The sequence below is a fragment of the Hyperolius riggenbachi genome, chromosome 12, assembly GCF_040937935.1.
Source record: "Hyperolius riggenbachi isolate aHypRig1 chromosome 12, aHypRig1.pri, whole genome shotgun sequence".
Classification (NCBI taxonomy): domain Eukaryota; kingdom Metazoa; phylum Chordata; class Amphibia; order Anura; family Hyperoliidae; genus Hyperolius; species Hyperolius riggenbachi.
In genome coordinates, this window is record NC_090657.1 from 86335970 (window position 1) to 86363552 (window position 27583).

The 27583-nt window shown below is 46.1% G+C and overlaps 1 protein-coding gene across 1 annotated transcript; it reads left to right on the plus strand.

Annotated features, from left to right (window-relative positions):
- The first annotated feature begins 18441 nt into the window (after nucleotides 1-18441).
- LOC137540795 (coenzyme Q-binding protein COQ10 homolog B, mitochondrial-like) lies at nucleotides 18442-27346 on the plus strand. The gene is made up of 5 exons (XM_068261951.1): nucleotides 18442-18639; nucleotides 21910-22062; nucleotides 22649-22841; nucleotides 24257-24358; nucleotides 26455-27346. The coding sequence occupies exons 1-5, from the start codon at nucleotides 18527-18529 to the stop codon at nucleotides 26776-26778; spliced, it is 885 nt and encodes a 294-aa protein (XP_068118052.1). The 5' UTR covers nucleotides 18442-18526; the 3' UTR covers nucleotides 26779-27346.
- The last annotated feature ends 237 nt before the right edge of the window (nucleotides 27347-27583 follow it).

A 27583-nucleotide genomic window follows, 5' to 3' on the forward strand; every position in this document is an offset into this window, starting at 1 on the left:
TAGACAGACAGGGGGACAGCAGTTAGACCAAGATGAGATAAATGTCACCAATGATGTGGCTGAAGGGGGTTCAGCAAAGTTGCATCAGTAATCAATCTGGTAAGGAGCAGTCCACAGGAGATCAGCACTGAAGTTGGCAGAACATCAATGATGGGGAAAAAAAAAAAATCCAGCTGTGTGTGATTGGTAGATGGGGTGTCTGGTTGGTAATAATGTAGCTTGTCTGGAGGTCGGCGATGGATCAGCTGATAGGGAGTTCAGCAGTGGAACAGCCAGCGAAGATCAGCAGTAGAGTGGTTGGTGAGGCACGGTGAAACCATCAGTAGTTTGGTAAGCGGGTGTGCAGTGCTTAAATCTAGCTGGCTGTAGGTTTAGCTGGTGTATGTTCAATATGGTATTGAAGGTACTTCTATGCAGGGTGTAGAAGATCAGCAGATGAACAACAGCCCAGAGCTCTGTGCTAGTTCACTTCTGTTCCCTTCTGGCTTAATTCTGGTATAATTCGGTTTGTCTAAAGTACCCTTAAAATTAATACCCTTTAAATTTATACCCTTAAATTTATACCCTGCTGACCAAGGTCATGCTGACTATATGATCTACTAATATATCCACTGACTAGATAGATGCTAACAAACAGACTGCTTGCAGCTGTGAATATACTAGACACTAGTCTCTAGCCACACAGGGGCAGGGCCAGTCTAAAGATATGCAAATTGTGACTAATGAAATGAAGTAGGCAAATGGTAACACAGGAAGAAGCCCCAATTATTAACACTTATAATTAAGCAGATTGATGCAGAATTTAGATTTCAAGCATACAGCCAGGAAATTCAATCAGTTGCATACCAATAAAGCAGATTGATGCAGAATTTAGATTTCAAGCATACAGCCAGGAAATTCAATCAGTTGCATAGCTAGGTCCTTTATACCATTTTACTCAGTTGTCTGCCTACACTAATTAATTATGGGACAGCTGGTACACACTCTGCTAGGGAGATTTTAATTGCTCCCACCTCCCACCTCCCTCCTACCCTTCTACCTATTCCCTCCTACCGGAGGGTCTCTTATGCCAGGGAATTATACTATTTTAAAAACCAGTATACATCATACCATAGCTGGGAATCAACCCAGATCTCACTGTGTGGTGGGCACGTCACCCTAAGCACTGTACCACTACAGAAGTAAGTGAAGCTAGCCTAAAAATTAACATTTATGCTCAATGCAATAGAACCATTAGGTTGCTTAAAGGAGAACTGTAGTGAGAGTATATCAGTGGGAACATAGAGAAAACACCTACCCTGCTCTCTGTTTCATCCTTCACTACTCAGCCTGCTTGTTATAAGCCCTGATAAAATCCATGACTGAGCATTCAGTCTGGCTTTGCTCGGGAATCATTATAGCTGAGTATGTCTTCTCTGATGTCTTTTCAAGCCCAAGCCTGCCCCTTTCTGGCTCTGCTAATGACTCAGCTATAATGATTTCTGAGCAAAACCACACTGAATGTTCAGTCAGGGATTTTATCAGGGCAGATTAGAAGCAGGCTGAGCAGTGAAGGATGAAACAGAGAGCAGAGTAGGTGTTTTCTCTAATGTTCCCACTGATATATATGGTAATATACATGAGGGTGCTTCGTCTCTGGTTCACTTTAAGCAAGGCTACCGCCTGAGGGAAGAAACTCTTCCTGTGCCTGGAAGTTTTTCTTACAACTGACCAGTATCTCACGCCGGTAGGTAGAAGTTGGAAGATGGAGTGGGCAGGGTGAGAGTGGTTAGAGGCAATCTTGGTCGCTGTCTTTAAAAGAAACCAGAAACGAGATAATATAAAAGTACATACCTGGGGCTTCCTCCAGCCCCATCCGCACGGATCACTCCCACGCCGCCGTCCTCAGTCTTCTCCAGCTCCGGTACCGGGATCCGATTTCACTCAGCTAATACATACTGTACCTTATTTTCAGTAGTAGCCAGCGGTAGAAGCTTCCTCTTCTTCTGCTGTGACTGCACAGCGCGTCATGTGACTAGTCACATGACACGTCATGAAGACACATGACGCGGAAGAAGACGGAAGCCTCTACCGCTGGCTACTACTGAAAATAAGGTATGTATAAACCCTCCCTCACCCACCCGCCCGGCTGCTGCACCCTCCCCTTACCCTCCCATCGCTCAGGTTCACGTCGGCCCATGACCCCATCCCCTGTGGAACGGTCCGTCTCTTCCCTAGTGTGAAGAAACGTTCCGTTTTCCCAATGCCCCAATGCTGCAGTATTTTTTGTCCGGATCCATTCCTCTAGTCAGAACGGTCCGGAAAATTAGGGCCTGCAGCTTTTTTTACGTACGGAACGTATCCATACCAACGGAAGCATGTGAATGGATCCATAGGTTAACATTGGATCCATTCACATCCATTCTGTTTGTACAGTATACGTTCCAGTTCCGATCCGGAAAAAAACGCCAATGTGAACCAGGACTTACACATTGCAGATTTCAGCAACATAATGCGCGGAACACAAAGATATCGTAGGGTGTCTACCAATTTTGTATTATGTACCAATGTGCACATTTTGTGTATACCATTTATTGTTATGTACCCCATGTTGGTTTCTTACTCTGTACAACACCACGAATTATATTAGTGCTTTATAAATTAATATTAATAATATGTTGCATAGACACTGATGTTCTGTTGTACAGCGCCATGGAAGATGCTGACACTATATGAATCTATAATAATAATGTTAATGTGTTCCAAGTATGCAGTGCTGAAGGTAGCAAAGGCCGGCACCACCAAGTGTAATAACAACTACGTTTTTTATTGATATATTGGTAGGTGAACAGAGGCGCCAGAAGGATAAAAGTACATAAAATTTTTAAAAAAATTGCTGGGAGGAAGTGGTGGACTCGCCTCCATTAAAGCAGACACCAAGGACTGTAAATATATAGATATACACATTTATTGAAAATACCCCAAAGATGCAACGCGTTTCGCGGGCACAGCCCACTTCTTCAGGCAATAAGCAGGGGATAAACAACAGCAATTCAGTTATAGCAAGCAGAGCAAACCTAGGTTGCAAAAAAGTGTCACACATGTGGTATCGCTGTACTCAGAAGAAGTAGTATAATGTGTTTTGGGGTGTATTTTTACACATATCCATGCTGGGTGGGAGAAACCTCTCTGTAAATGGACAATTGTGTGTAAAAAAAATCAAAAAATTGTCATTTACAGAGATATTTCTCCCACCCAGCATGGGTATGTGTAAAAATACACCCCAAAACACATTATACTACTTCTCCTGAGTACGGCGGTACCACATGTGTGGCACTTTTTTGCACCCTAAGTGCGCTAAGGGGCCCAAAGTTCAATGAGTACCTTTAGGATTTCACTGGTCATTTTGTGACATTTGGTTTCAAGACTACTCCTCATGGTTTAGGGCCCCTAAAATGCCAGGGCAGTATAGGAACCCCACAAATGACCCCATTTTAGAAAGAAGACACCCCAAGGTATTCCGTTAGGAGTATGGTGAGTTCATAGAACATTTTATTTTTTGTCACAAGTTAGCGTAAAATGACACTTTGTGAAAAAAAAAACAATTAAAATCAATTTCCGCTAACTTGTGACAAAAAAAAATCTTCTATGAACTCACCATACTCCTAACGGAATACCTTGGGGTATCTTCTTTCTAAAATGGGGTCATTTGTGGGGTTCCTATACTGCCCTGGCATTTTAGGGGCCCTAAACCGCGAGGAGTAGTTTTGAAACCAAATGTCGCAAAATGACCTGTGAAATCCTAAAGGTACTCATTGGACTTTGGGCCCCTTAGCGCACTTAGGGTGCAAAAAAGTGCCACACATGTGGTATCGCCGTACTTAGGAGAAGTAGTATAATGTGTTTTGGGGTGTATTTTTACACATACCCATGCTGGGTGGGAGAAATATCTCTGTAAATGGACAATTGTGTGTAAAAAAAATCAAAACATTGTCATTTACAGAGATATTTCTCCCACCCAGCATGGGTATGTGTAAAAATACACCCCAAAACACATTATACTACTTCTCCTGAGTACGGCAATACCACATGTGTGGCACTTTTTTGCAGCCTAACTGCGCTAAGGGGCCCAAAGTGCAATGAGCACCTTTAGGCTTTACAGGGGTGCTTACAATTTAGCACCCCCCAAAATGCCAGGACAGTAAACACACCCCACAAATGACCCCATTTTGGAAAGTAGACACTTCAAGGTATTCAGAGAGGAGCATAGTGAGTCCGTGGCAGATTTTATTTTTATTTTTTTGTCGCAAAGTGTCATTTTCCGCTAACTTGTGACAAAAAATAAAATCTTCTATGAACTCACCATGCCTCTCAGTGAATACTTTGGGATGTCTTCTTTCCAAAATGGGATCATTTGGGGGGTATTTATACTATCCTGGAATTTTAGCACCTCATGAAACATGACAGGTGGTCAGAAAAGTCGGAGATGCTTCAAAATGGGAAAAATCACTTTTGGCACCATAGTTTGTAAACGCTATAACTTTTACCCAATCCAATAAATATACACTGAATGTTTTTTTTTTTATCAAAGACATGTAGCAGAATAACTTTTGCGCTCAAATGTATAGGAAATTTTACTTTATTTTAAAAATGTCAGCACAGAAAGTTAAAAAAGTCATTTTTTTGACAAAATTGATGTCTTTTTTGATGAATATAATAAAAACTAAAACTCGCAGCAGCAATCAAATAGCACCAAAAGAAAGCTGTATTAGTGAGAAGAAAAGGAGGTCAAATTCATTTAGGTGGTAGGTTGTATGACCGAGCAATAAACCGTGAAAGCTGCAGTGGTCTGAATGGAGAAAAAGGCTCTGGTCCTTAAGGGGTAGAAAGACAGTGGTCCTCAAGTGGTTAAAGTAGTCATCAGGGCAAATATAGTAAAATGAGTGGTACTTACCGGGGACATCCCCTAGCCCCAAGCTCCCAGGACCTTCCTTTGCCGCAGCTCTGCCCGCAGCCGTTCGCCGGAGCTCCGATCCGGTACCCGGCGATGACGTCAGAGCGACCTGGAGGTTGCTCTGTACTGCGCCTACACAATCGGCGCTGTCAATCACCGCCACGTGGGCCGGAGCGGACTGCGCAGGCGCACTACTGCGCCTGCGCAGTCCGCTCCGGCCCAAATTTATTGGGCGCCCAAATTTCTTCTGTGACGCCCAATAGCTGATATTTTGCAGTAGCACCTATGAGGTGACCAAATATTCCATTTGCCCCAGGCGTGCAATTTTCCTGATTCTGCACAGTGCCAGTACTTCCTTTTTTTATTACACGTGGTAGTCCCACCTTTGCTGCCTTCTAAATCATTGTGTCTGCCTTGGTACCTAGGGACACTGGTTTTGGCTCCATCTTTACTTTGCAAGTATGCAGTGCTGCATGCAGTGGCGTAGCTAAGGAGCTATGGGCCCCGGTGCGAGTTTTACATGGAGCTCCCCAAGCAATCGATACATAACAATTGATACGGCGCACCAAAACCTGCCAATGGCAACTACAGTGTCAGAGGTGCAAGAAGGGGATGGGGAACAGCTTTACTACTATTCAAATCCATCTATAAAATTGATTATTACCAGCACAGGACCAATAAAGAGCTACTATTGCGGTTGAGGGAGGGCCCTACGGGGCCCCACTGGCACAAGGGCCCTGGTGCAGTCAAGACCTCTGCGACCCCTATTGCTACAACACTGGCTGCACATATTTTGTGTGCAGGGTGGTCCCATTCACAATCATTAAATGGGGCCAGTGCTGTGACAGAGAGCTATGCAGATGTCACGCATTTCTGTAAAATTCCTTTGCAGAGGGGGGAGGGGCAGAGCCAAGCATTGTTCCTGTGTTTGTATGTGTTTCTTTTTAAAACACACTGGTGAGTAAACTGGCCCCTACTGTGCCTGCATGATTGTGGCAGGGATAAGGGACTGTTATCTCCAGTGGGGGCAGGGAGCGGACACAGATGTGAATGTGAATAGTGCTCTGCAAATAGCTGTGCAGTGTATTGGTGCTAGTGTATAGGAACAGTTTGGAATCCATGGCTCTGGACATGCACAAGAGAACTGGAAATCAGAGGGGGAGTAGAAATCAATAAACCACCTTGTACCACCTGTACTACTGAAAGCCGAGAGACAAACTGCTGCTCCCCAGAGCAGGATAATCCACAAAGCAACCTACCACATCCTTTGACCCCTCTCCCCAGAGCAGGATCATCCGCAAAGCAACCTAGGCAGAGGTGCCTGGGGCCTAGTGGGTGTCAAGGGGCTCACCTACCACATCCTCTGACCTCTCTTCCCAGAGCAGGATAATCCGCAAAGCAATCTAGGCAGAGGTTCCTGGGGCCTAGTGGGTGTCAAGGGGCCCACCTACCACATCCTCTGACTCCTCTCCTTAGAGCAGGATCATCCGCAAAGCAACCTAGGCAGAGGTGCCTGGGGCCTAGTGGGTGTCATGGGGCCCACTTACCACATCCTCTGACCCCTCTCCCCAGAGCAGGATCATCCGCAAAGCAACCTAGGCAGGTGTCTGGGGCCTAGTGGGTGTCATGGGGCCCACCTACCACATCCTCTAACCCCTCTCCCCAGAGCAGGATCATCCGCAAAGCAATGGCAGCACGGTGGCGTAGTGGTTAGCTCTCTCGCCTTGCAGCGCTGGGTCCCTGGTTCGAATCCCAGCCAGGGCACTATCTGCAAAGAGTTTGTATGTTCTCTCCGTGTCTGCGTGGGTTTCCTCCGGGCACTCCAGTTTCCTCCCACATTCCAAAAACATACGGATAAGTTAATTGGCTCCCCCTAAAAAAAAAATTGACCCTAGACTACAGTACTTACACTACATAATATAGACATATGGCAATGGTAGGGATTACATTGTGAGCTCCTTTGAGGGACAGTTAGTGACAAGATATATATATATATATATATATATATATATATATATATACACTGTACAGCGCTGCATAATATGTCGGCGCTATATAAATACTAAAAATAATAATAATAATAATAACCTAGGCAGGTGCCTGGGGCCTAGTGGGAGTCAAGGGGCTCACCTACCACATCCTCTGACCCCTCACTAGTTAAGCTTACCCAAAGGACCATGAAGTGGGAGCCCAAGCTACTATAGAAATGTTATTGTTGTTACTACCTTGCCTAGGGCCCCCCTTCATCTTGAAGGAATATTAAAGTCATAAAAAAATGATTTTAACTTCCCTGGGGCTTCTTGCAGCCCCCTGGAGTCCTCCTGTGCCTGCAACGTCCTCCTGATTCCCTCCGGCCAGCAGCTGCTACCTCGCAAAGCTGGCCCATTGCTACTGCAAATCCGCCACCCCAAGCCGCGGGCCCCCGCCCACCCTGATTATGCTGTCAGGAGCGCTCTGCGCATGTGTAGTATGAGAAAATTGCTACTGTGCATGCGCAGAGTGCTCCTAACAGTGGCACTGTATACTTACCATGAACTCTGTAATGTTAAAATACAGTAATTAAAAACAAATACTTATGCTGGGCATACACAGTTCGTTTCTGTCGCTCGATTCTCCCGTTCGTTCGTTGAGTCTGCAGTCGATTCTCTTAACTTCCGCTCGTTTTTCTTATCTTTTTCTATTCACGTCTATCACAAATCGGCGAAATGATCAAAAGGTCGATCGGACATGTCGGAAATTATCTATCGAGCCATCTATCTGGCTCAATAACTAACCCGTGTATTCCCAGCATTAAGGTGGCCATACACTGGTCGATTTTTTTTACTTCAATCGATTATTTTAACTGATAAATGAATCGAATGGATCAAGAATCGAGTTGATTTAGTATCGGTTTGGTGTAGAATCAATTCTTATTGGCCGATATACGATCGAATTCTTAAAATGAATCGATTGAGTATGTCGGGTTATTTCAATCGATGGAACAAGAATTGAGATCTTTTTATTATGTATTTGATCGACCTTTACTCCATCTGATTCATCAGGGTGCTTATTTTGTGATGGAAAAGAGCCTCCAATCGATTAAAGGTGAAAAAATGGAACAAAAATCGACCCTGGTGTATGGGCAAAAAAATCGATTCATGTTTGGGTGATTCATTTATTTTGAATCGATTCTTTAAAATCGATAGGTCAATCGATCATCTTATAATCGACTAGTGTGTGGCCAGCATTAGGACAGACTTAATGTAACAGAGGTTTAATACTGTATAAAGAAGTGTAATGCTAGGTACAAACAATACAATTTTCTGACAGATTTGCTGTCACATCGATTATTTACAACAGGTCGGATCTAATTTCTGATCGATTTTCCGATCAATTTTGCATTCACTTCTATGGAAAATCGATCAGACCTGTTGGAAATTATCGATCTGCCAGTAAATCTGTCAGAAAATTGTATTGTGTGTACCTAGCATAAAAGGGATTTATGCATCCTGCAAGGCCAGAATTTTTTCTGGTTGCTTGAGACTTCTAGATAACTGAATCCTGGTTAACGGAGTTTAGGGCTCTTTTCCACTATGAAATGTGATCGCGATTGCGATCACGATCGCAATCGCAATCGCGTTTCAATTTCCACCATGCGATTGCGATTGCGATTGAGCTACTATACTCATTATAGTACAGCTCAATCGCATACAAAACGCGGCAGGACAACGATTGCGCTTTGACCAAAATCGCATCGCAATCGGATCGCACTAATGGAAATTGCTGCTGCAGTTTCCATTAGTTTAATGTACCTTGCGATTTGCGATCAGAATCAAATCGCAGGCTAGTGGAAAAAGGCCCTTAAAGGTGGCCATACATACGGTGACTTGGCGGACAATCGACTCTCCGATACGAATATTATATTGGAATCGGATGTAAATTGGTGCCGCAAAGTGCATGCCCAAACGATGATGTGTCCAATTCCGGGCCGAAATTGGTTGCATTAATCGGTTGGACATGCTGCAAGATGTCGGGCTGACTTGCTCGATCGGGTGCACGGTGGAAACGGCAAACGATATTGGGATGAGTGATGAATCCCCCGGTGCTGTTACCGCAATGTGTGTGTGTGTTTATGTATGTATGTGTGTGTGCTGTAATGTGCATTGATACATTACCTGTCCTGTGTCCCGGTGTCTGTCCATCTTCCTCGGTGCGCAAACGCTGACAGAACAATCAATTTCCCTCCGAAATCAATCGTTTCCGTCGATCCGTCCGTGTGGAAGATGTTGCTCAATCGCCGGCGGGTCGGGAGTGCGTCGATAGCGGCGTTCGAATGCCCGACAACCGACACTAGCAGCAATACATTACCTGCTCCGGTCGGCGTGTGTCCCCTGGTCTCCATTGTCCCTTCTCCGTGCTCGAGCCGAGCACGGAAAAGGGACAATGGAGACCAGGGGACACGCGCCGATCAGCTTCACTGAACTTCCTGTCCTGGCAGGAAGTTTAAACAATAGAGCGCCCTCTACTGTTTAAACTTCCCCGGCAGGAAGTTCAGTGAAGCTGGAGGAGCCGAGCACGGAGAAGAAGACAGCGGAGACCAGAAGACACGCGCCGGCCGGAGCAGGTAATGTATGCGGGGGAAGGGGGCGGCGGCAGCTTCACAGATCGTGATCGGTTTCATGCTAAAAATTGTTTGCAGTAAAGGCAGATTCGATCAGAGAGGGATCTATCTGTTGGTCGGATCTGATGACAAATCGACCAGTGTATGGCTACCTTTAGAGAGAGATTTGTCTCTAGGTTGAATCTGCCCATGATTGCTAGATGTATGGCCACATTTACTGTAAAGGTAGCCATACACTGGTCGATTTGCCATCAGATTTGACCAACAGATAGATCCCTCTCTGATCGAATCTGATCAGAGAGGGATCGTATGGCTACCTTTACTGCAAACAGATTGTGAACTGATTTCAGCCTGAAACCCTTTTACAATCTGTGATGGTGGTGCTGCCGCCGCTCCCTCCCCCCGCATACATTACCTGCTCCGCCGGCGCTACTGCCCCCGGTCACCGCTGCTCCATCTCCGCGCTGGTCTGGTCTCTGGTATGCTTCACTTCTTCCTGCCCGGCAGGAAGTTTAAACAGTAGAGCGCCCTCTACTGTTTAAACTTCCTGCCGGGCAGGAGGAAGTGAAGCATGCCGGACCCGGAGACCAGACCAGAGCAGAGACGGAGCAGCGGTGACCGGGGGCAGTCGCGCCGGCGGAGCAGGTAATGTATGCGGGCTCTATTGCGTCGGTCGTCGGGAACTCGAACGCCGCTAGCGACGCGCTCCCTACCCGCGGGCGATCGACTGTAATTTTCCGCACGGAGCGATCGACGGGATCGGACGGGATAGATCGAAATTTAGCGTGTAGCGGGAACGATGTGACAGCAGATTTGATCCCAGTGATCGAATCTGCTGTCGATCGGCGGGGAATCGGCCTAGTGTATGGCCAGCTTAATGCAAAATTGCCCTTGAGTCCAATCGTGATAAAGACACAAGGAGATTATTTGCTTTGTTAGCAGGTGATCACCCAACTAGACTGCCTGCCTCAGGCTGTGCACCAGTTTCTGTATAGTGATTTTCAGTATGGTTCCACAATAGCTTTGCAGCTAGTTTTTGTTGACAAACACAGCAATAGATTGTTTGCAAGAAGAATAGGGGGAATGAAGGCTAATTGCCTACTGTGACTGGTCTTTCTGGCAGTTTGTCTTGTGACTGATAAGTGTCTAGTTTGCTCATCACTGCATATTTGCATAGTAAAGCTATGTACACACACTTCTGAAGGAAGGGAGGATCTTTTCTTGGAACATCATGCTCCCTAGGATTGGGCAAGTCTGTAATGTCCTTGTATGGAGAAGCCTGAGGAGAGAACCAGGAACTTCCAAACCACAGATGTCAAACACAAGTCCCGCCATTTTATGTATCCCTCCAGAGCTTCCAATATCCATCCTTTGTAAAAGAACAACCACACACTGCCTTCCCATTCAGAGCAACACATAGTTGACAGTGTGTCTAGTTGAAACATTGGCAATTTAAAGGAAACATGAAATGACCTGAAATGTTTCGCTTACCTGGAGCTTTTGCCAGCCCTCTGCAGCCACCATGTGCCCGCACCGTCTCTAAACGATCCTCTGGTCCCCCGCCACGGCTAAGTTTCGTTATCGCCGACTTGGAAGTTGATGACCACTGCTCCTGGCCACGAGCATCCTCGTTCGCGCTCCCATCGCTGGGAGCGTCATGCACAGGCACAGTAAGAGAAAACCTCGTACGAGGACGCGCCCGGCCAGGGCTGCACAGACGCTGTGGCCATCGACTTGCAAGTCGGCATTAACGAAACTTAGACGTGGCGGCACAGGGAGGCTGCAGGGGGCTGGTAGAAACCCCAGGTGAATGAAACTCTTTTTTTAAAAGTCATTTCAGGTTTCCCTTAAAGTCGATAGGAATCGTTTTTAAAAAAAAAGGAGAGGAAAGGCTCTGGGTCCTATAGAGCCTTCCCTCTCCTCTCCCGGTCCCTTTTCCCAGCATCCCCCATGGCAGTATTCAACCAATTTGGTCAAATACTAATGTGTCCGCCGCTGAAGGGAGGCTTCAGGAGCCCGAGTGCCCCCAAAGACGAGCCGATCCACACTGCGCATGCGCGAGCGCCCTCTCTTGCTGGCAGGGTCGGACTGGGACACTGGGGGCCCACCAAAGAGATTTCAACCTGGGGCCCACACATCCCATGATTGCAGTGAAAAAAGGGTGTGACCATGCACCTGAAGGTGGGCGTGGTCATGATGTATTATGGATAGGGCCAAATGTACATGATCTTAGCAGCATTGTAATTCAGAGACACTGCTGCCCAGCAAAACTTTGCATAGAGCCCCCTCCTTCAATATAAAGTAATGTCCCACTTTGCAGAGGTTGCGACCGCAGAGGTTGCGACCGCATCAGGGCCCTTGGGCCAAAGGGGCCCCGAAGGGCCCTCCCTCAACTACAGTGTTAGCTCTCTATTGGTCCTGTGCTCATAATAATCACTTCTATAGATACTTTGAACAGTGGTAATCATTAACACGCTATTTCCCATCCCTTTCTAGCACCTCTGACACTGTAGTTGCCATTAGCAGGTTTTGGTGCATGGTATCAATTGTTATGTATAGAGTGCTTGGGGGGCCCCATTGTAAAATTTGCATCGAGGCCCCCAGCTCCTTAGCTACGCCACTGCTCTCAGCATGAGTGATTACAGCACTGAGAAGAGACTTTTTGTGCTGCAGGCAGCAATTGGAGCTCTGTCAGACAAGGAGGGGGGGCCCACCAGAGACCTGGAGGCAGGGCCCACCGAGGGAAAAAACTGTACTACTGTGGCCCAGTCCGACCCTGCTTGCTGACCCCTCACAGCAACTATAGTTAGCCACTTAGTTGAGACTGTTCAGTAAATGTTATATCTTAAAGGACAACTGAAGAAAAGAGGTATATGGAGGCTGCCATGTTTATTTCCTTTTAAGCAATACCAGTTGCCTGGCAGCCCTGCTGATCCTCTGCCTCTAATACTTTCAGCAATAGACCCTGAACAAGCATGCACATATTAGGTGTTTCTAACATTATTGTCAGATCTGACAGATTAGTTGCATGCTTGTTTCTGGTGTTATGCAGTCACTTTTGCAGCCAAACAGACCAGCAGGGCTGCCAGGCAACTGGTTTTGTTTAAAAGGAAATAAACATGGCAGCCTCCATATACCTCTCTCTTCAGTTGCCCTTTAATACACAATTTCACCTTGACTTGGGAGGTTCATTTTTCAAGTTCCATAAATTTGCATACAATTTTTTTCACAATCCTTCATCAATTTGGAATTATTTTGTAACGATCGGTGTAACACAGAGAGGATCTGATTACCGGTAATCTGCAGTATCACCGAGAATGCAGATATATATACCCGATTTTTGATGATCTGCAATATCACCGATAATCAGATATATCTCTAACCTCTGGACACCTGAGTAATATGAGTGTTTGGTGCAACCGTATACTTTGAGGAGAGCACCCGCGTAGAGGGTGCTGGGCAGTACTAGATACTGCTCAGAGAACAGGTTCCTTCCACTGGTCTGAAGCTCCCCAAGGGGCGGAGCCAGGCTGAGAGTGGGAAGGATGAGAAAGTGAGTGACACCAAAGGTGAAGTGTCACTGACAGTACTGGGAACTATCTCCCAACAGGGAAGATAGTTCTCGAGGTCGGACAGGCCAGGTCGTTAACACACAGACAGATAAGGTACAGAGACAGGAGACAGAAGCGGAATCCTAAGACTAGCAGAGTTTGGCAACAGAGTATCAGATATAGCGAAGTACCTAATCAGAGATCAGAAGAGTGGTCAGGAAAGCAGAAGGTCATAACAAATAATCAACAATGCCTAGACTTGGGTGTGAGCTCCTAGATCATCAACACCCCGGAACTGGTCTATATAATAATACAGATGGTAACAGGATTCCTAGACTAAGGTGTGAGCTCCTTGGTCATCAACACCTTGGAAACTGGTCTAGATAATAACACAGACAATAATAGGATTCCTAGACTAAGGTGTGAGCTCCTTGGTCATCAACACCTTGGAAACTGATCTAGATAATAACACAGACAATAACAGGATTCCTAGACTAAGGTGTGAGCTCCTTGGTCATCAACACCTTGGAAACTGATCTAGATAATAACACAGATACTGACAGAAGGTCTGAGTGCTACCACGTAGTGATCGCAACGCCAGACACCAGAGAAATGACCAGCACCCAGTATATATACCCCAGCGCTCTCCAGCGCCACCCCTAAGTGCTGGACCAATGAAAACTGCTGGAATTGTCAGCTGACCGGCTTGGTCAGCTGACGCCCTTCTGACTGTCATAAAGGCTCTGCCTCTCCGCGCGCGTCCTCCTGAACCTGTGTGGACTATCAGTCCCAGCCACACCAGACATGTGTTGTACTGTTTCTGCTGTGTTGGATGCGGAACCAGCCGCACCGCTGTCCAAGCATGCGGCGGTTCTTACGCGTTCAGCAGTACTGTCAGAACTATGCCTATGCGTGGCAACATCCGCGTCTGACGCGGAATCCGCCACCCTGTTCCCAAAGCATGCGGCGGTTTCCTCGCGCTCCGTCATGCCAGTGGATGCAGACCCACGCGCGCAACCTGCCGCGTTGGACGCGGAATCAGCCGCCTTGCTCTGAGTACTCACGGCGGCTTTTCCGCGTTTTCCCACATATTTGCATCTTGCTGCCTATCCCCACTACTGAAGTAAGTAGATAGTAATTCCATCATTTGCATAGTGCCTTTCTCCTGTCAGATCTAAACTGCTTTAGAGACAGACACTAGAGCGGGCTCAGTAGGCAGTAGCAGTGCTCAAGCACTCCTTACTGAATAGGCACTGGCTTACTGAATGGGAAGAACCGAGATTTGAACCCATGTCAGAGGCCGTGCCATTAACCATTACACTATCCAGCCACAGGTCAAGTATATAACTTTTTAAAATTTAATCTCAGGTGTACTTTGAAGCCATAGACATCTTTATGAAAAGTTGGAATCCTGGCTTTTGGGACAAATGCTGTTTTCTGTAATGACAACTCAGAACTGTCAATGTTGCAATTCTGGAACCATCTCCAGAATTTCAACTTTACCATAGTTTTTGAAATAGTGAGGGCTGAATCACTGCTTTCCCTGGGGTAATCAAGGATGGGCACTGGGAATGGTGCCGGTGCCCAGAGTAAAAGAAAGTTTTGCCAGCTGGTCCAAACTACAGCCCTCTCACCGGTTCCAGGCTGCGGGAGTTAATTCCGTTCTGGCAAAAGGGCTATGGGAAAATGGCATACAAAGCCCAGAACTGGAGTCTATTTGTGTCTCCAGTGTTGGGCTCCGGCCACCATCAGCCCTGCTCTGCTTCTCATAATGCAGAAGATTTGCAGCCAGACCTGCTGCAAATGAAGATCAGGGAGCGACGCTAGAGGCGGAGAGTAAAGTCTTGTGCACTGAGTTCTTTCAGGGTGGTTCTTTTAGGTCTGAAGTACCCAGGGCAGCACAAACCCTAAATACAGCCCTGTTCACCATCATGTAGATTAGGTCTGATCAGAGAGTGATCTATTACCTGCCACCCACCGCACACAGATTTCAACATAAAATAGTCCTTTAGAATCTGGAATGGCTATCACCTGTGTAGCCCCCAGGTCTCCATTACCTATGTGCGTACACTAACCTGTTTGCTGGTGCACCTCACGACCGCAGTGTTTTCACCACAGGGGCACCTGTACCCTGTGACGCAGAGGCAGGATTGGGTCGTGAGGTACGGGCGTCTCGGTGCCAATGGAGAGAAGACATAGGACACAGGAGGAGGCGCACCAGCAGATAGTTGAGCCTACGGTCCGCTACAACACTGCACAGTCTGGTGGCAGCACATTTAAGGTGGGAGGAGACCGAAGGGTCTCACACACTGCTCAGGGCCACAACTTCCATAGAGGCAATGGGGGCAATTGCCCCAAAGCCTGTGGGGGTCCCCATGGTGCCCCTCCTCCCCTCTGGTGACCCATGAGAGTGGGGTTGCTGTGCGTTTACTCTGTATAAGAAAAAGAGGAGGTGAATAATGGGAACCCCAGAAATGCTTTTTAGGGGCCATATGATTGACACCTAAAGATATTGTGTGATGGGGGAGGATTGAATCGGGCCTGGTAGCTGGTGTAGGCGCTCTGGGGGTGATTTGGCTGGAAGCACGGGCGTAACAATAGAGGGGTTGCAGCCCCTGCACCCGTGGGGGGGGGCCTTCTCAGGTCCATTTTGGGAGGCAGGAGGGGTTTCAGCATGAGGAGAGAGCTGGCCACCTATGTCAGAGGGCCCCCCCCCTCATCTCGGGCTCTCCCCTCAGCGCGCTTCTATCTTGCAATTATTAGTGGCAGCGAGCAGGAGCACATACCTTCCTGCGATCCATGCGCCGGAGGTTATGATCTTTAAGTGTCTGACGCTACTTCCTGTTTAAACAGGAAGTAACGTGAGGTACTTAGAGATGGAGGTATGTGTTCCTGCCGCCGCCCGTTGCCACTGATAATTGCAAGAGGGGAATGCTGAAGGAAAACCCGAGGTGCGAGGTGAGGGGGGGGGGGGGACTGCCTCCCAAAACAGGGGGGCCTGGTGATTTCTATTACGCCCCTGGTTGGTCATGGTGACCCCCAAGTCACTTTTGCCCCAGGGCCCCATCAGGCCCGGCCCTAGACTTTTTGCCGCCTGAGGCAATCTTTAAAGAAATCGACGCCCCCCCCCCCCCCTGTGGGTGTAAGGGGCCGCCGAGCTGGAGGGGATAGCGGGCAAGAAGTGGGTATTGGGCCTAGCGGCGGGGAGGGGGGTCGGACCCCTCCTCCCTCGCCTGGGTCCCCCGTCCTCCGCTCCCCTCCATCTTTAAAAAGTTACGTTGCTGCAGCTATTGTAAGAGGCACGGGCGGGGATCACTCACCTCTTCCTCGTTCCAGCGTGCGCTCAACTGACGTCACTTCCTGTAGCGCCGTCCACTTACAATACAGTGGGCGGCGTAGCAGGAAGTGACATCAGTGGAGCGCACGCTGGAACGAGGAAGAGGTAAGTGATCCCTGCTCGTGCCTCTTACAATAGCTGCAGCAACCTAACGCCTCATGGGCGGGCCGGCCCTGGGCCCCATTGTAGCTAGAACTGTCCCTGACACTAGTACATAGCAAGGAAATGAGCAGCGCTACTTAAAAACAGACTAGTGCCTACCTGCAAAAGAGTGCAAGCCCCACTTGTGGGGTCGAATACACACCGAGCATACACATGACCTGTCTACCACTAGAGGAGGATGTTAGTTTCCATTAACAGCTTGCATGCAACCTATTAAGTACTCGTCCCTCCCACTGCGAAGAAGTCAATCCTCCATGGGAGGGGCCTAACACTAACTAAATCCTAACCTATGTATATGCATAGCCTGGGTGCGGCTAATCAAATAAAATCGAAAATCGAAAATTGCGCAAAAGGTGGATCAGCGCAACACCAGGCCGCCTCCGAATGGCCTCCATCAGAGATGCGCTGAGCCCCCCCAGGAACTACAAACGCACCTTGAACCCAAACAGAAGCTCTGCATATACACCAAAAGCATGGCTGTTAAGTGGGAGCAGCTGACCAAAAACGAATTACATTAGTACATAGCAAGGAAATGAGCAGCGCTACTTAAAAACAGACTAGTGCCTACCTGCAAAAGAGTGCAAGCCCCACTTGTGGGGTCGAATACACACCGAGCATACACATGACCTGTCTACCACTAGAGGAGGATGTTAGTTTCCATTAACAGCTTGCATGCAACCTATTAGGTACTCGTCCCTCCCACTGCGAAGAAGTCAATCCTCCATGGGAGGGACCTAACACTAACTAAATCCTAACCTATGAATATGCATAGCCTGGGTGCGGCTAATCAAATAAAATCGAAAATTGAAAATTGCGCAAAAGGTGGATCAGCGCAACACCAGGCCGCCTGATGGAGGCCATTCGGAGGCGGCCTGGTGTTGCGCTGATCCACCTTTTGCGCAATTTTCGATTTTATTTGATTAGCCGCACCCAGGCTATGCATATACATAGGTTAGGATTTAGTTAGTGTTAGGCCCCTCCCATGGAGGATTGACTTCTTCGCAGTGGGAGGGACGAGTACTTAATAGGTTGCATGCAAGCTGTTAATGGAAACTAACATCCTCCTCTAGTGGTAGACAGGTCATGTGTATGCTCGGTGTGTATTCGACCCCACAAGTGGGGCTTGCACTCTTTTGCAGGTAGGCACTAGTCTGTTTTTAAGTAGCGCTGCTCATTTCCTTGCTATGTACTAATGTAATTTGTTTTTGATCAGCTGCTCCCACTTAACAGCCATGCTTTTGGTGTATATGCAGAGCTTCTGTTTGGGTTCAAGGTGCGTTTGTAGTTCCTGGGGGGGCTCAGCGCATCTCTGATGGAGGCCATTCGGAGGCGGCCTGGTGTTGCGCTGTCCCTGACACTGCTACAGTCCTGCTCCTAACCACTCCCTTTCAAGCCACATCTTGTCCAATCTGTAATCTTGAAATTTCAATCGGGAGACCGCATTGTTCAATGGCAGATTTTTTTGTAACGATCGAATCTGCTGGGAAAATTGAGTAATCTATGGGCACTTTAATTTACAGTAACCGTAGATCAAAACCACTGATAAAGGTCAGATATTGAAAAATAGCAATTTATACATCTATCAGACAATTTATTCCCATAATCTAATTAGTTGTGGATATATTGCAATACTTCATCAATGCAGGTTACACATTTATTTCACCAGTCTCTGCAGGGAAATCCCACAAGCCTGGAAACTTCACTTGCAGTGGGGCGGTCATATATTATAGGTAGGATTACTTTTCCGCCATAGACCGCCCAGGTCACTCTGGTTCACACGCTACCAGCACTTCTCTAGTAATGGGCGGGGTGGAAGGAATGTTGACCCGCCCTCATGACGTAAGCACCACTTGCCGGTCTATTGTAAAAGCGCCGCGTAGTAGAAGCCGGTTCATTAGCGTGCTAGCCGGTCATAGAGAACAAGCATATACTTCGCTACTGCAATGGCTGGACCTTGTGCGAAAAGCTACTCCATCCTGCTGAGAGCTCTGCTGGAGAGCGAGGGCCGCCCCTGCCAGGCTGTGATGCGGAGAGCGCAACAGCAGCAAGGACTACGGTAAGCGCAGCAGCCAAGAGCCCTTCTCTGCTTCCAGCTATGGGGGTCGTATGGTGGTCCCATAGGAACTGCTGGCTGCACCATACAGCCCTCTGTTCTTATGGGTGCTTACTTGTGATACAATCCTTATTGGAATTGTATGTAGTTGAAAGGGCAGCTAAGTCATGGTAGCCCCCATATTAGAAAGTGGTACGATTGTACAATCAAGATTGTCTTAAGTGGACACCTTCACCATTTGTTTCGCAGGCCAGCAGCTGCTAGTTGTGTGGCTTCCTCCTGGATTTAACCATAACTTTTTAAAACCACTATTTATTTATTTTTTGTGGAGGACTCTGCTTTATTTAAGGAATTATTTTGTGAACTGCTTTACATGATTGTAGTCAAGCTTGAGCTTCAATGGACCATGAAACTGTTTCAAGTGTTCATGGCAAGGGACATGGCAGCCCAAAATACCAGTTTTACGTGCTTTGCACGAGTCCTTGGGTATCGGTGTGCCATTAGTCATGGTGGATTGTAGCAGGGAACCATTGTGTGGCTAAGCATCCCCTCCCCCCCATTCCAGGGCTCTGTGCTGCAGCTCAGCTGGCTCCCCTCCCCCACCCTTTTCATCTAGTGCTCTACTGACCAAGACCCATTCACCATGAAGTGTGTTACATAAGCTTGCTTAGGGGCATGGCCGGTAGACAGTCCCTTGGGTATCTTGGAATTGCCCAGGAGTTCCAATGTGTCAGTGTTGTGGTTCTGATGTATCAGCACCCCTTTTTTACTTAAATTATTTTATTGATCTAGTAGTATGGTGGCCAATACCTTGTACATGCTTGTAGTTCCTTCTCAAAATGTAACCATAGTTCCTTCATCAGGTGAGGTGAGCCGGGAAGCTTCACATACTTGGCATACTTGTGTATTGTGCACCTGGTATGGTATAGTAACGCTTTAGACTGGTTCTGTATGGCCTGCCGGTGTAAGGGGAGGGGATAGTAAAGTCTATGGGTTGTAGGTTAGTTCGATGGTGTAGGTTATGCTAGGTACACACCATACAATTTTCTGTTAGATTCTGCTGTTAGCTATTTTCCATGTTGTAGGTAAATCTAAGAGAAAATCTAACAGAAAATTGTATGGTGTGTACCTAGCATAGATCGGAGCATCGGCTCAATCTTCAGACCTCTATCATGCTTAGACCTGTCACTCTGTCTTATTATACAATAGACCCTCTGTTCTGCTAGCCAATTAAGTTCCAACCTCTGCACACATTGGGCTCTATTCTCAATGAGTTTCCGCATGCGGTAAAGTACATGCGGGAAGTTTGCACCCAAAATACCGGCAAGTTGGGATTCTCAAAATGTTCCGCATGTTTTTTCCGCATGCGGAAAAAGTGTGATAAAAGTGCGGGATTCATGCGGTAAAATTTCCGCAAAAGTCGGTATTTTCCGCAATAAAAGATCAATTCTCAAAGATGTTCAGGCGCATCTTTTCTTCGTTAATTACCGAATTTTTATCACCTACAAGAAGTAGGTGATATATTCCGCATCCCATTGACTTTAATGAAGTGTGGAGGCTTAAGGGCTGTGCTTGGTGGACTTTAACTTTTTTTTTTTTAAACACTTTTTCATGCGACCTTTTTACCGCATGATTCCCGCATGAATAATGCCTGTTTCCGCATCTTTTTTCCCGCATGCGGAAAACATGCGGAAAATGTTAGTGAATGCTGAAAAAATGCGGAGTTTACCGCTGGCGGGAATTTACCGGTAAAATTTTGCGGTACTTTTGGCTCTTTGAGAATAGAGCCCATTATGCTTATTCATGGCTGACTCAGTTTCCTTGAATTAGGCAGATTTTTAGATAAGGAGTGTTTAAAGACTTGGAGGGAGGGAGCAGCATTCTCACTGGACCTCTGCATTTTTTAAAACTCGTGACAGTCATGTGAGTTTCTGGAGGCCCATTTCAGGGAAGCTCTGACTTCTCAGTGCAGTCTAAGCTTCCATACTGAATAGCATTTTTATAGTGGGTCTAATTTATAAATAAGATTACTGAGTTTTGCAGGTCTGCTGTGTTTTTTTTTTTTTGTTTCCCTTAAGTCTCCATTTTTTTTTTCTTTTTAAGATAAGATGTTCTTTGCTTTTTTATTGGGGCTGTGTGCACTGCCTAAGCTCCCATGATGCAATGCTAGCCTTGGCCACTTCCAGATGCAGCATGGTGCAAATGAATAGAACCTGCTTTGTATTGTCCAGGGATGACTGTAGCCATGTATTCAAATACCCAGCAGCTGCAATGTTGGACTTGTGTTGAGTTGTACATTTTGAAAGCATTTTCAGTGCATGTTGACCTGTTTTTTTACTTCTAGCCAAAACCTTTTTTAATTTGGCTTTAAATAAAATCTATAATCTTTAGTAGCTGTAGCACTTTTACTACTTTCTGTGTTCCACCTGGGTAGTTAAAAGGTACTTCCTGTTTCAGGGGAAAGGAAATGGTGGATCTCAACGTATTTGTGATACTGTGGTGAAGGGGTAGAATGTGATAAAGGTGTCAGGCCAAAGGCTCTAACCTTCCCTATCCAAACCTGGATCTGGCTTAGGCGACTCTTGTGTCAGGGGATTGGTGTCCATGTGATTTGCACAGACCTCCATTGTACTGTGACCCACAAAGTTCTAGGTTCTGGTATATTGCCTAATGTTCTGTACTAGCAGAATTATAATTTCCTGGAAGGGTGTGTCCCAGCTTGTCAGGACACCATGACTCACACAAGAGGAATTAAGAGAGAACAATGCTTTTTGTTCCAGGAAGTGACTTTATACAACAGACTTCCTCCCCCTCCTTACTCTCTTTATATCATTGACTGTTGCTGCTTGGTACCCTATAGTGTTGGAGGGGGAGGGAGGGCCCTCTGAGGGTCACTCATTTAAAAGTGATTATGTTGCCTTATTGGCTATAGCAGAATGCCTGCTGTTCTGAGCCACCAACGTGCATGGTGTCATATTTCCAGTATAAGCAATGCCCTATCTGGGTGGGCAGTGAATTCCCAGGAGAGACTGTATGTCTTGCTAGCCTTCAGTGGGGGATGGTAGTCAATCTCTCCCTAGGATCAGGTTTCCTACACAGGAACTAATCAGTCCTACAGTCAGGCAACTTGAGCTGCTGGCTGTGAACTAAATGGCCCTTGCTGTGAAGGAAATTCCAATCATGCCAGAAAAGCATCTCAAATATCTTTCTGTAATGTGCGCCTTAACCTATTATGGTGGTATAGATGTTCACTGCTATGTTCCTCTGTTTCAGGCATCTGAAATCATGTGGGATCCTGGCCTTCCGGTGCCCGCGACTACCTCAGCATTCTTCACCTGTCAAGGTACCAAAACGGTCCTTCCTGAACCTGGCTGCACCTTTCCTGGGGAACAAGCGCATGGACTATAGTGAATCCAAAGAGCTAGAGTAAGTACATGATGGCTAATTACCCTTTTTTGCACAATTTTTATACAAGAAAATAAACCTCAAACCTTGTCAGACACCAGATGAGGCCATTAGCTAGGTCAACTGTCTCCTGTGTAAAATATTGTCATGGCATCTAAAGGTAGCCATACGCTGGTCAATTTGCCATCAGATCTGACCAACAGATCCCTCTCTGATCAGAGAGGGATCATATGGCTGCCTTTACTGCAAACAGATTGTGAATCGATTTCAGCCTGAAACCGATCACAATCTGTGAAGCTGCTGCCGAACCCCCCACTGATTTAAGCAGTTTAAGTCCTATGGGAGAAAAACGCAATAGAAAATGTTATTGCTTGGGTATTCAGTATCTGATCATTGATGGTGGGAAATCCACTCAGATTATGATGGCAGATTAGATCTGAACAGGCTGATATTTCATCTTCCATGAAGTCTTTGTGAAGAGAAAGTTTTAGAGAATGGTACCTAGGTTGGCCATGTTCCTGATTAAGCAAGTGAAGTACTGAATGACAACCTTTTTTTTTTTTTTTTTTTTTCTCTGGAATCTAATGTTCTCTTTTGTTTCTTGCAGGTATTCCGTAGACCAAATGTTTGACATTGTGGCAAAGGTAGATGATTACAAGATGTTTGTGCCCTGGTGCACGTCCTCTAAGGTCCTCTGTAGCCGAGGTGGTGTCACCCGGGCGGAGCTGGAAGTGGGCTTCCCACCCATCGTTGAACGATACGTGTCTCAGATCACAATACAACCCCAGCACCAAATTAGGGTGAGTCTTTTCAGTCAAAATCATGAGGCACTGTGAAAACTGATGCAGGAATTGACCATGTAAGGACTGGTGCACACCTAACAGCGCTAGCGTAATCACGAACTCTGAGCGTTTTTAGAAGTCGTTTTTTTTTTCTAAGCGATTCTAGGCATGTGCCTAGCAAGGTTCCTTTTTTTTTTTTTTTTTTTTTTTTAATAGTATAGCTGGAAGTGTACAGCTTTTGTAACCGCCTCAGAAATGCTGCAGGACCCGCATTTGGGGGAAAAAAAGAAATCGCATCGCTCTGGTGCGATCCACCCCATACAAAGACCTTAGCCAAGTACTTTTCAAAGCACCAGCTTTTTAAGAAGCTCTCTAGGTGTGCACCAGCCCTAAATGTGTGCACTTTTTTTAGACTTTCTAAAAGTAGGTGAAAATGCAATCTAACCTTTTTAGCCTTTGCTACGGCTAAGTGCTACGGTTAAGTATTATCATGTAGGCAGAGTGATCCTGATAGCTGAGGCTTGGCCTCTGAACCATTTTATGCAACCTGGCAGTGTTCTGCAGGCTTGTCATTGGCGTAATGCCATGGCCTAGAATAAGGAGGGGTTGTCTGACGCAAGTTATTGGCTTATCACATTGTCTGAACTTTGAACAGAAAAAGCAGCTCATTGTGCTATAGTCTGTCCCCTTTTTTGCCAAGTGGAAGCTGCCATATTTATGTCCTTTCAAGCAATACCAGTTGCCCTGACAGCCCTGCTGCTGTTTGTCTGCAGTAGTGTCTGAATCACACCAGATACAAGCATGCAGCTAATCTTGTGTTGCATGCTTGTTCAGGGTCTATGGCTATTTAAGTATTAAGCCCAGTCTACACTTGCTGATGTATCTTATCAATCGAGCCGCTAATGCGGCTCGATAAGATCCGACAGGTCCAATCTCTCGCCGCGGCCATTTCCCCATGAGCAGACAATAGCGGGGAATCGAGCGGAAGATGAGCGGGTATCGAATAGGACGCGGCAGATACGCACAGGGATGCGGGAGAGTCGATCCGGCGGCTAATCGAGCCACCGGATCGCTCTGTGTAGGCAACTGGTATTGTTTAAAAGGAAATAAATGGCAGCCTACATATACTTCTCGCTTCAGGTTCCCTTTAAGATAAATGAAACGAGGATTCTGACGTTTCCTAAGTCGACAAAATGTGACACATTTGGGGATTTTTTTTTTTTTTTTTTTTGTGCAAGAGGGAGGCTTCTGGTGCATTGGAATACAATAAGTCAAGGGAGCAAAGCAAAAAATGTCCTGAGGAGTTTTTCGTGGAGAGTTTGGGCGATAAATGAAGTGGGGTTGCTTGCTTTTTTATTTTTTTTATTTTTCCCTATGTCTTTGTATATTCCCTGCAAGTCATTTTAACCGGACACCTATGTTTTCCAATGCAGGCGGTGTGCAATGATGGGAAACTCTTCCGCCATCTTGAGACTGTGTGGAGGTTCAGCCCGGGAGCCTCTGGGACACCAGACACCTGCAAACTAGATTTCTATGTAAGTGGAGGCTTTTATCACTGTCAATTTGTACTTGATGTAACTAACCTGTTTAAAGGGGCCCATACACTGAGCCGATTTTCTGGCCGATCGATCCAGATCGATTAATCGGTTGAAAATCGGTTGGCCAATCGACCGATCGATGGCCGATTTTGATCGATTTCGATGGATTTCTGTCGAACTGGCAGGATGGAAAATTTAGGTTGATCTGATGAGATTGCTTATCATTTTGCATTGGCCTTAATGGAAATCTGATGTCAAAAAAATGCCATCAGATCGAATTTCAAACTGAAATCTATTGGAATTCTATCCTGGTAAAAAATGTTCTAAAAACGCATCAGATAGATCATCAGATGCATTTCTTATCTATCTGCTGCCAATCTGACGAGTGTATGGGCACCTTAATGCTGGGTTTACACCATACAATTTTCTGTTAGATTTACCTGCAAGATAAAGTTCAACTTGTTGGAAATTTTATCTATCTTACTATCTACCTCGTAATTAGGCATTGTTCTGCTCAGCAGGAGATAAACAGACAATGGACCAGAGATAATGACCATTCTCTACAGAAAATCTAATTATGCATTCTAACAGAAAATTGTATGGTGTAAATCCAGCATAACATTAGCCTTTGCATATTCGCGTGTTCTAGACTTGTCACTGGTGTTAAATGGAAAAAAAAGGGGGACCCATGGCAACTTGTTACATCAAAGTTCTTTAAGGGAAACAGGAATTTGGGTGCCGCCATTGGCACTATTAATTAGCAGCAGCCGTCACCCAAGCAGAAACTATGGTGCCTGGTTAAAATTGTCTTAATATTATCACTTATCGTTTTATATTATCATATATTTAGTTACTTCCATATTTTGTTGGGGGGCAGTTGATGTTGTCAGGAAGGGGGGTGTTAAGTTTAGGGGGTTGGTTAGGTATTGGAGGGGATTCGACCCATCTTATGGCAATTTCCGTGAGATGGGTCGAATAGATAATTTCCGATAATTTGCGATGAAGTGCTCAGAAAAACGATTGGAAATCTGATTGGATCTGTCATCTATTCAACCCATCTATCTGATGGAAAATTGCATGGTGTGTAGTAAAAAGTAAGATTTACTAATGAAAATTACCACTCTAAAGGTGGCCATACACTGGCCCGATTCACGGCCGTTTCGACAGCAGATTCGATCCTGGGATCGAATCTGCTGCCAAACGTTCGCGCTAAACGCACCCACCGATTCAATTTCCTCCCGAAATCGGATTGGTCCGTCGATCGCGCCATGCGGGAAATTACCCTCGATCGCCCGCGGGTAGGGAGCGCGTCGCTAGCGGCATCCGATCAGGTATACATTACCTGACGCTGGCTCCCGGGCATCTTCTCCGCGCTGCACCCGCTCCATCCCGGTGCTTCCTGTCACTGCAGTGACCAGGAAGTTCAAATAGAGGGCGCTCTATTTGAACTTCCTGGTCACGGAGTGACACAGAAAGCACCGGGATGGAGCGGGTGCAGCGTGGAGAAGATGCCCGGGAGCCAGCGTCAGGTAATGTATGGGGGGGGGGGGGACAGGTGGCAGCGGTGGCCTCCACAGATTGTGATCGGTTTCAGGCTGAAATCGATTCACAATCTGTTTGCAGTAAAGGCAGCCATACGATCCCTCTGTGATCTAATTCGATCAGATAGGGATCTGTCAGCTGGTCGATCTAATGGCAAATCGACCAGTGTATGGCTACCTTAAAATGGTCAAGAGATCTGTTACAGATACTTTCATCTGCTAGATCCTGGCACCTTTATTTCATGTATGCCCTGTATACCGGGGCCCAAATATCCTGGCAGTAAACTAGTGGGGCGCATTCATTTCTAGGATTAACTTCAAAAATGTTTCTTCGCTTCACCACTTCAGCCAGTTTCAGGTGCTAACTGGTAATTCGGGCCTCTACTTGGCTTTATATGGGGGAGGAAGGAATCGGTTTAGTTAGGTCCTCAGCCAGTTGCCATCTCTTCTTCCCTTGGTACCAGTATTCTTGTCTATGCATTAATAAAGGTAATTTTGCACGGCACACTTTTTTTTTTTTTTTTTAATTCCATTTTTGTATTATCCATATAGGTGGCATTTGAATTCAAGTCGGTGCTTCACTCTCATTTGGCCACTGTGTTCTTTGATGAAGTAGCCAAGCAGATGGTCAAAGCCTTTGAAAGCCAAGCTGCCAAGGTTTACGGGCGTCCGTCCTCTTCATTACAGTACGCCAAGCCTAAGCTGTGCACTGTGCCGACCTCCATACAGACAGCCAAGCCTAAGCTGTGCACTGAGCCGTCCTCCATACAGTCAGCTAAGCTGTGCACTGTGACGACCTCCATACAGACCGCCAAGCCTAAGCTGTGCACTGAGCCATCCTCCATACAGTCAGCTAAGCTGTACACTGAGCATTAAAGAACTCTATAAATTATCCTCAGTCCTGTGGAACAGAACACTGTTCACGTGTATATTGCACACTAAGGGCCTTATTCAATTCACTTTTTCTCCTGAGTTTTCTCCAAGGTGATTTCAAACTTGTCAATAAGATGCCCTTTAAACCACCAAGTAGCAACAAAATAATTTTGCGTTTTTAACCTACTTTTTGACACGTTTTCATTGGAAAAGTTAAGAAAAATTAGTCTAGAAGGTGAGAAAGTGAATTGCGTTTGGGCCCAAGTCTCCCTACCGGACCACATCGAAACTTTGCACATGCCTCCCCTTTTATTTATTATATTTAAATGGGATTTTTTTTTGAGTTAACTTATTAAAAAGTTGAAGTCCTATTTATGTTGTGCAATTTCTGCTGAATGTATGTACAGGTTTTTTTGGTGAATGTATATACTAGTTGAATTTGTACTGTACAAATTTCAGAAGCCGTTTTTTTTTATAATGTTCAGAATGCCTTTACAAGTGCTCATGTTAATTGTTTTTAAGAGGATTATTTTTTTTTTATAGATTTCAGAATAAACACATTTTATGATTATCTACTTGTGTACATTTGTCTGTGTGAATAATAAACAATTGCATTTTTAAAGAACACCTGAAGTGAGGTATATGGAGGCTGCCATGTTTCCTCCTTAAAGGGAACCAGAGAGGAACGGGGGGTTGAAAAAAGAAAATGATTTTATACATACCTGGGGCTTCTTCCAGCTCCATAAGCCTGAATCGCTCCCACGCCGCCGTCCTCAGTTTCCTGGATCCGCCGGTACCGGGCCCGTCA

Coding starts and splice junctions, on each gene's coding strand:
- LOC137540795 (XM_068261951.1), top strand. CDS start 18,527: ATGGCTGGACCTTGTGCGAAAAGCTACTCCATCCTGCTGAGAGCTCTG. Junction 18,640..21,909: donor CAACAGCAGCAAGGACTACG/GTAAGCGCAGCA, acceptor CCTCTGTTTCAG/GCATCTGAAATCATGTGGGA. Junction 22,063..22,648: donor AGTGAATCCAAAGAGCTAGA/GTAAGTACATGA, acceptor TGTTTCTTGCAG/GTATTCCGTAGACCAAATGT.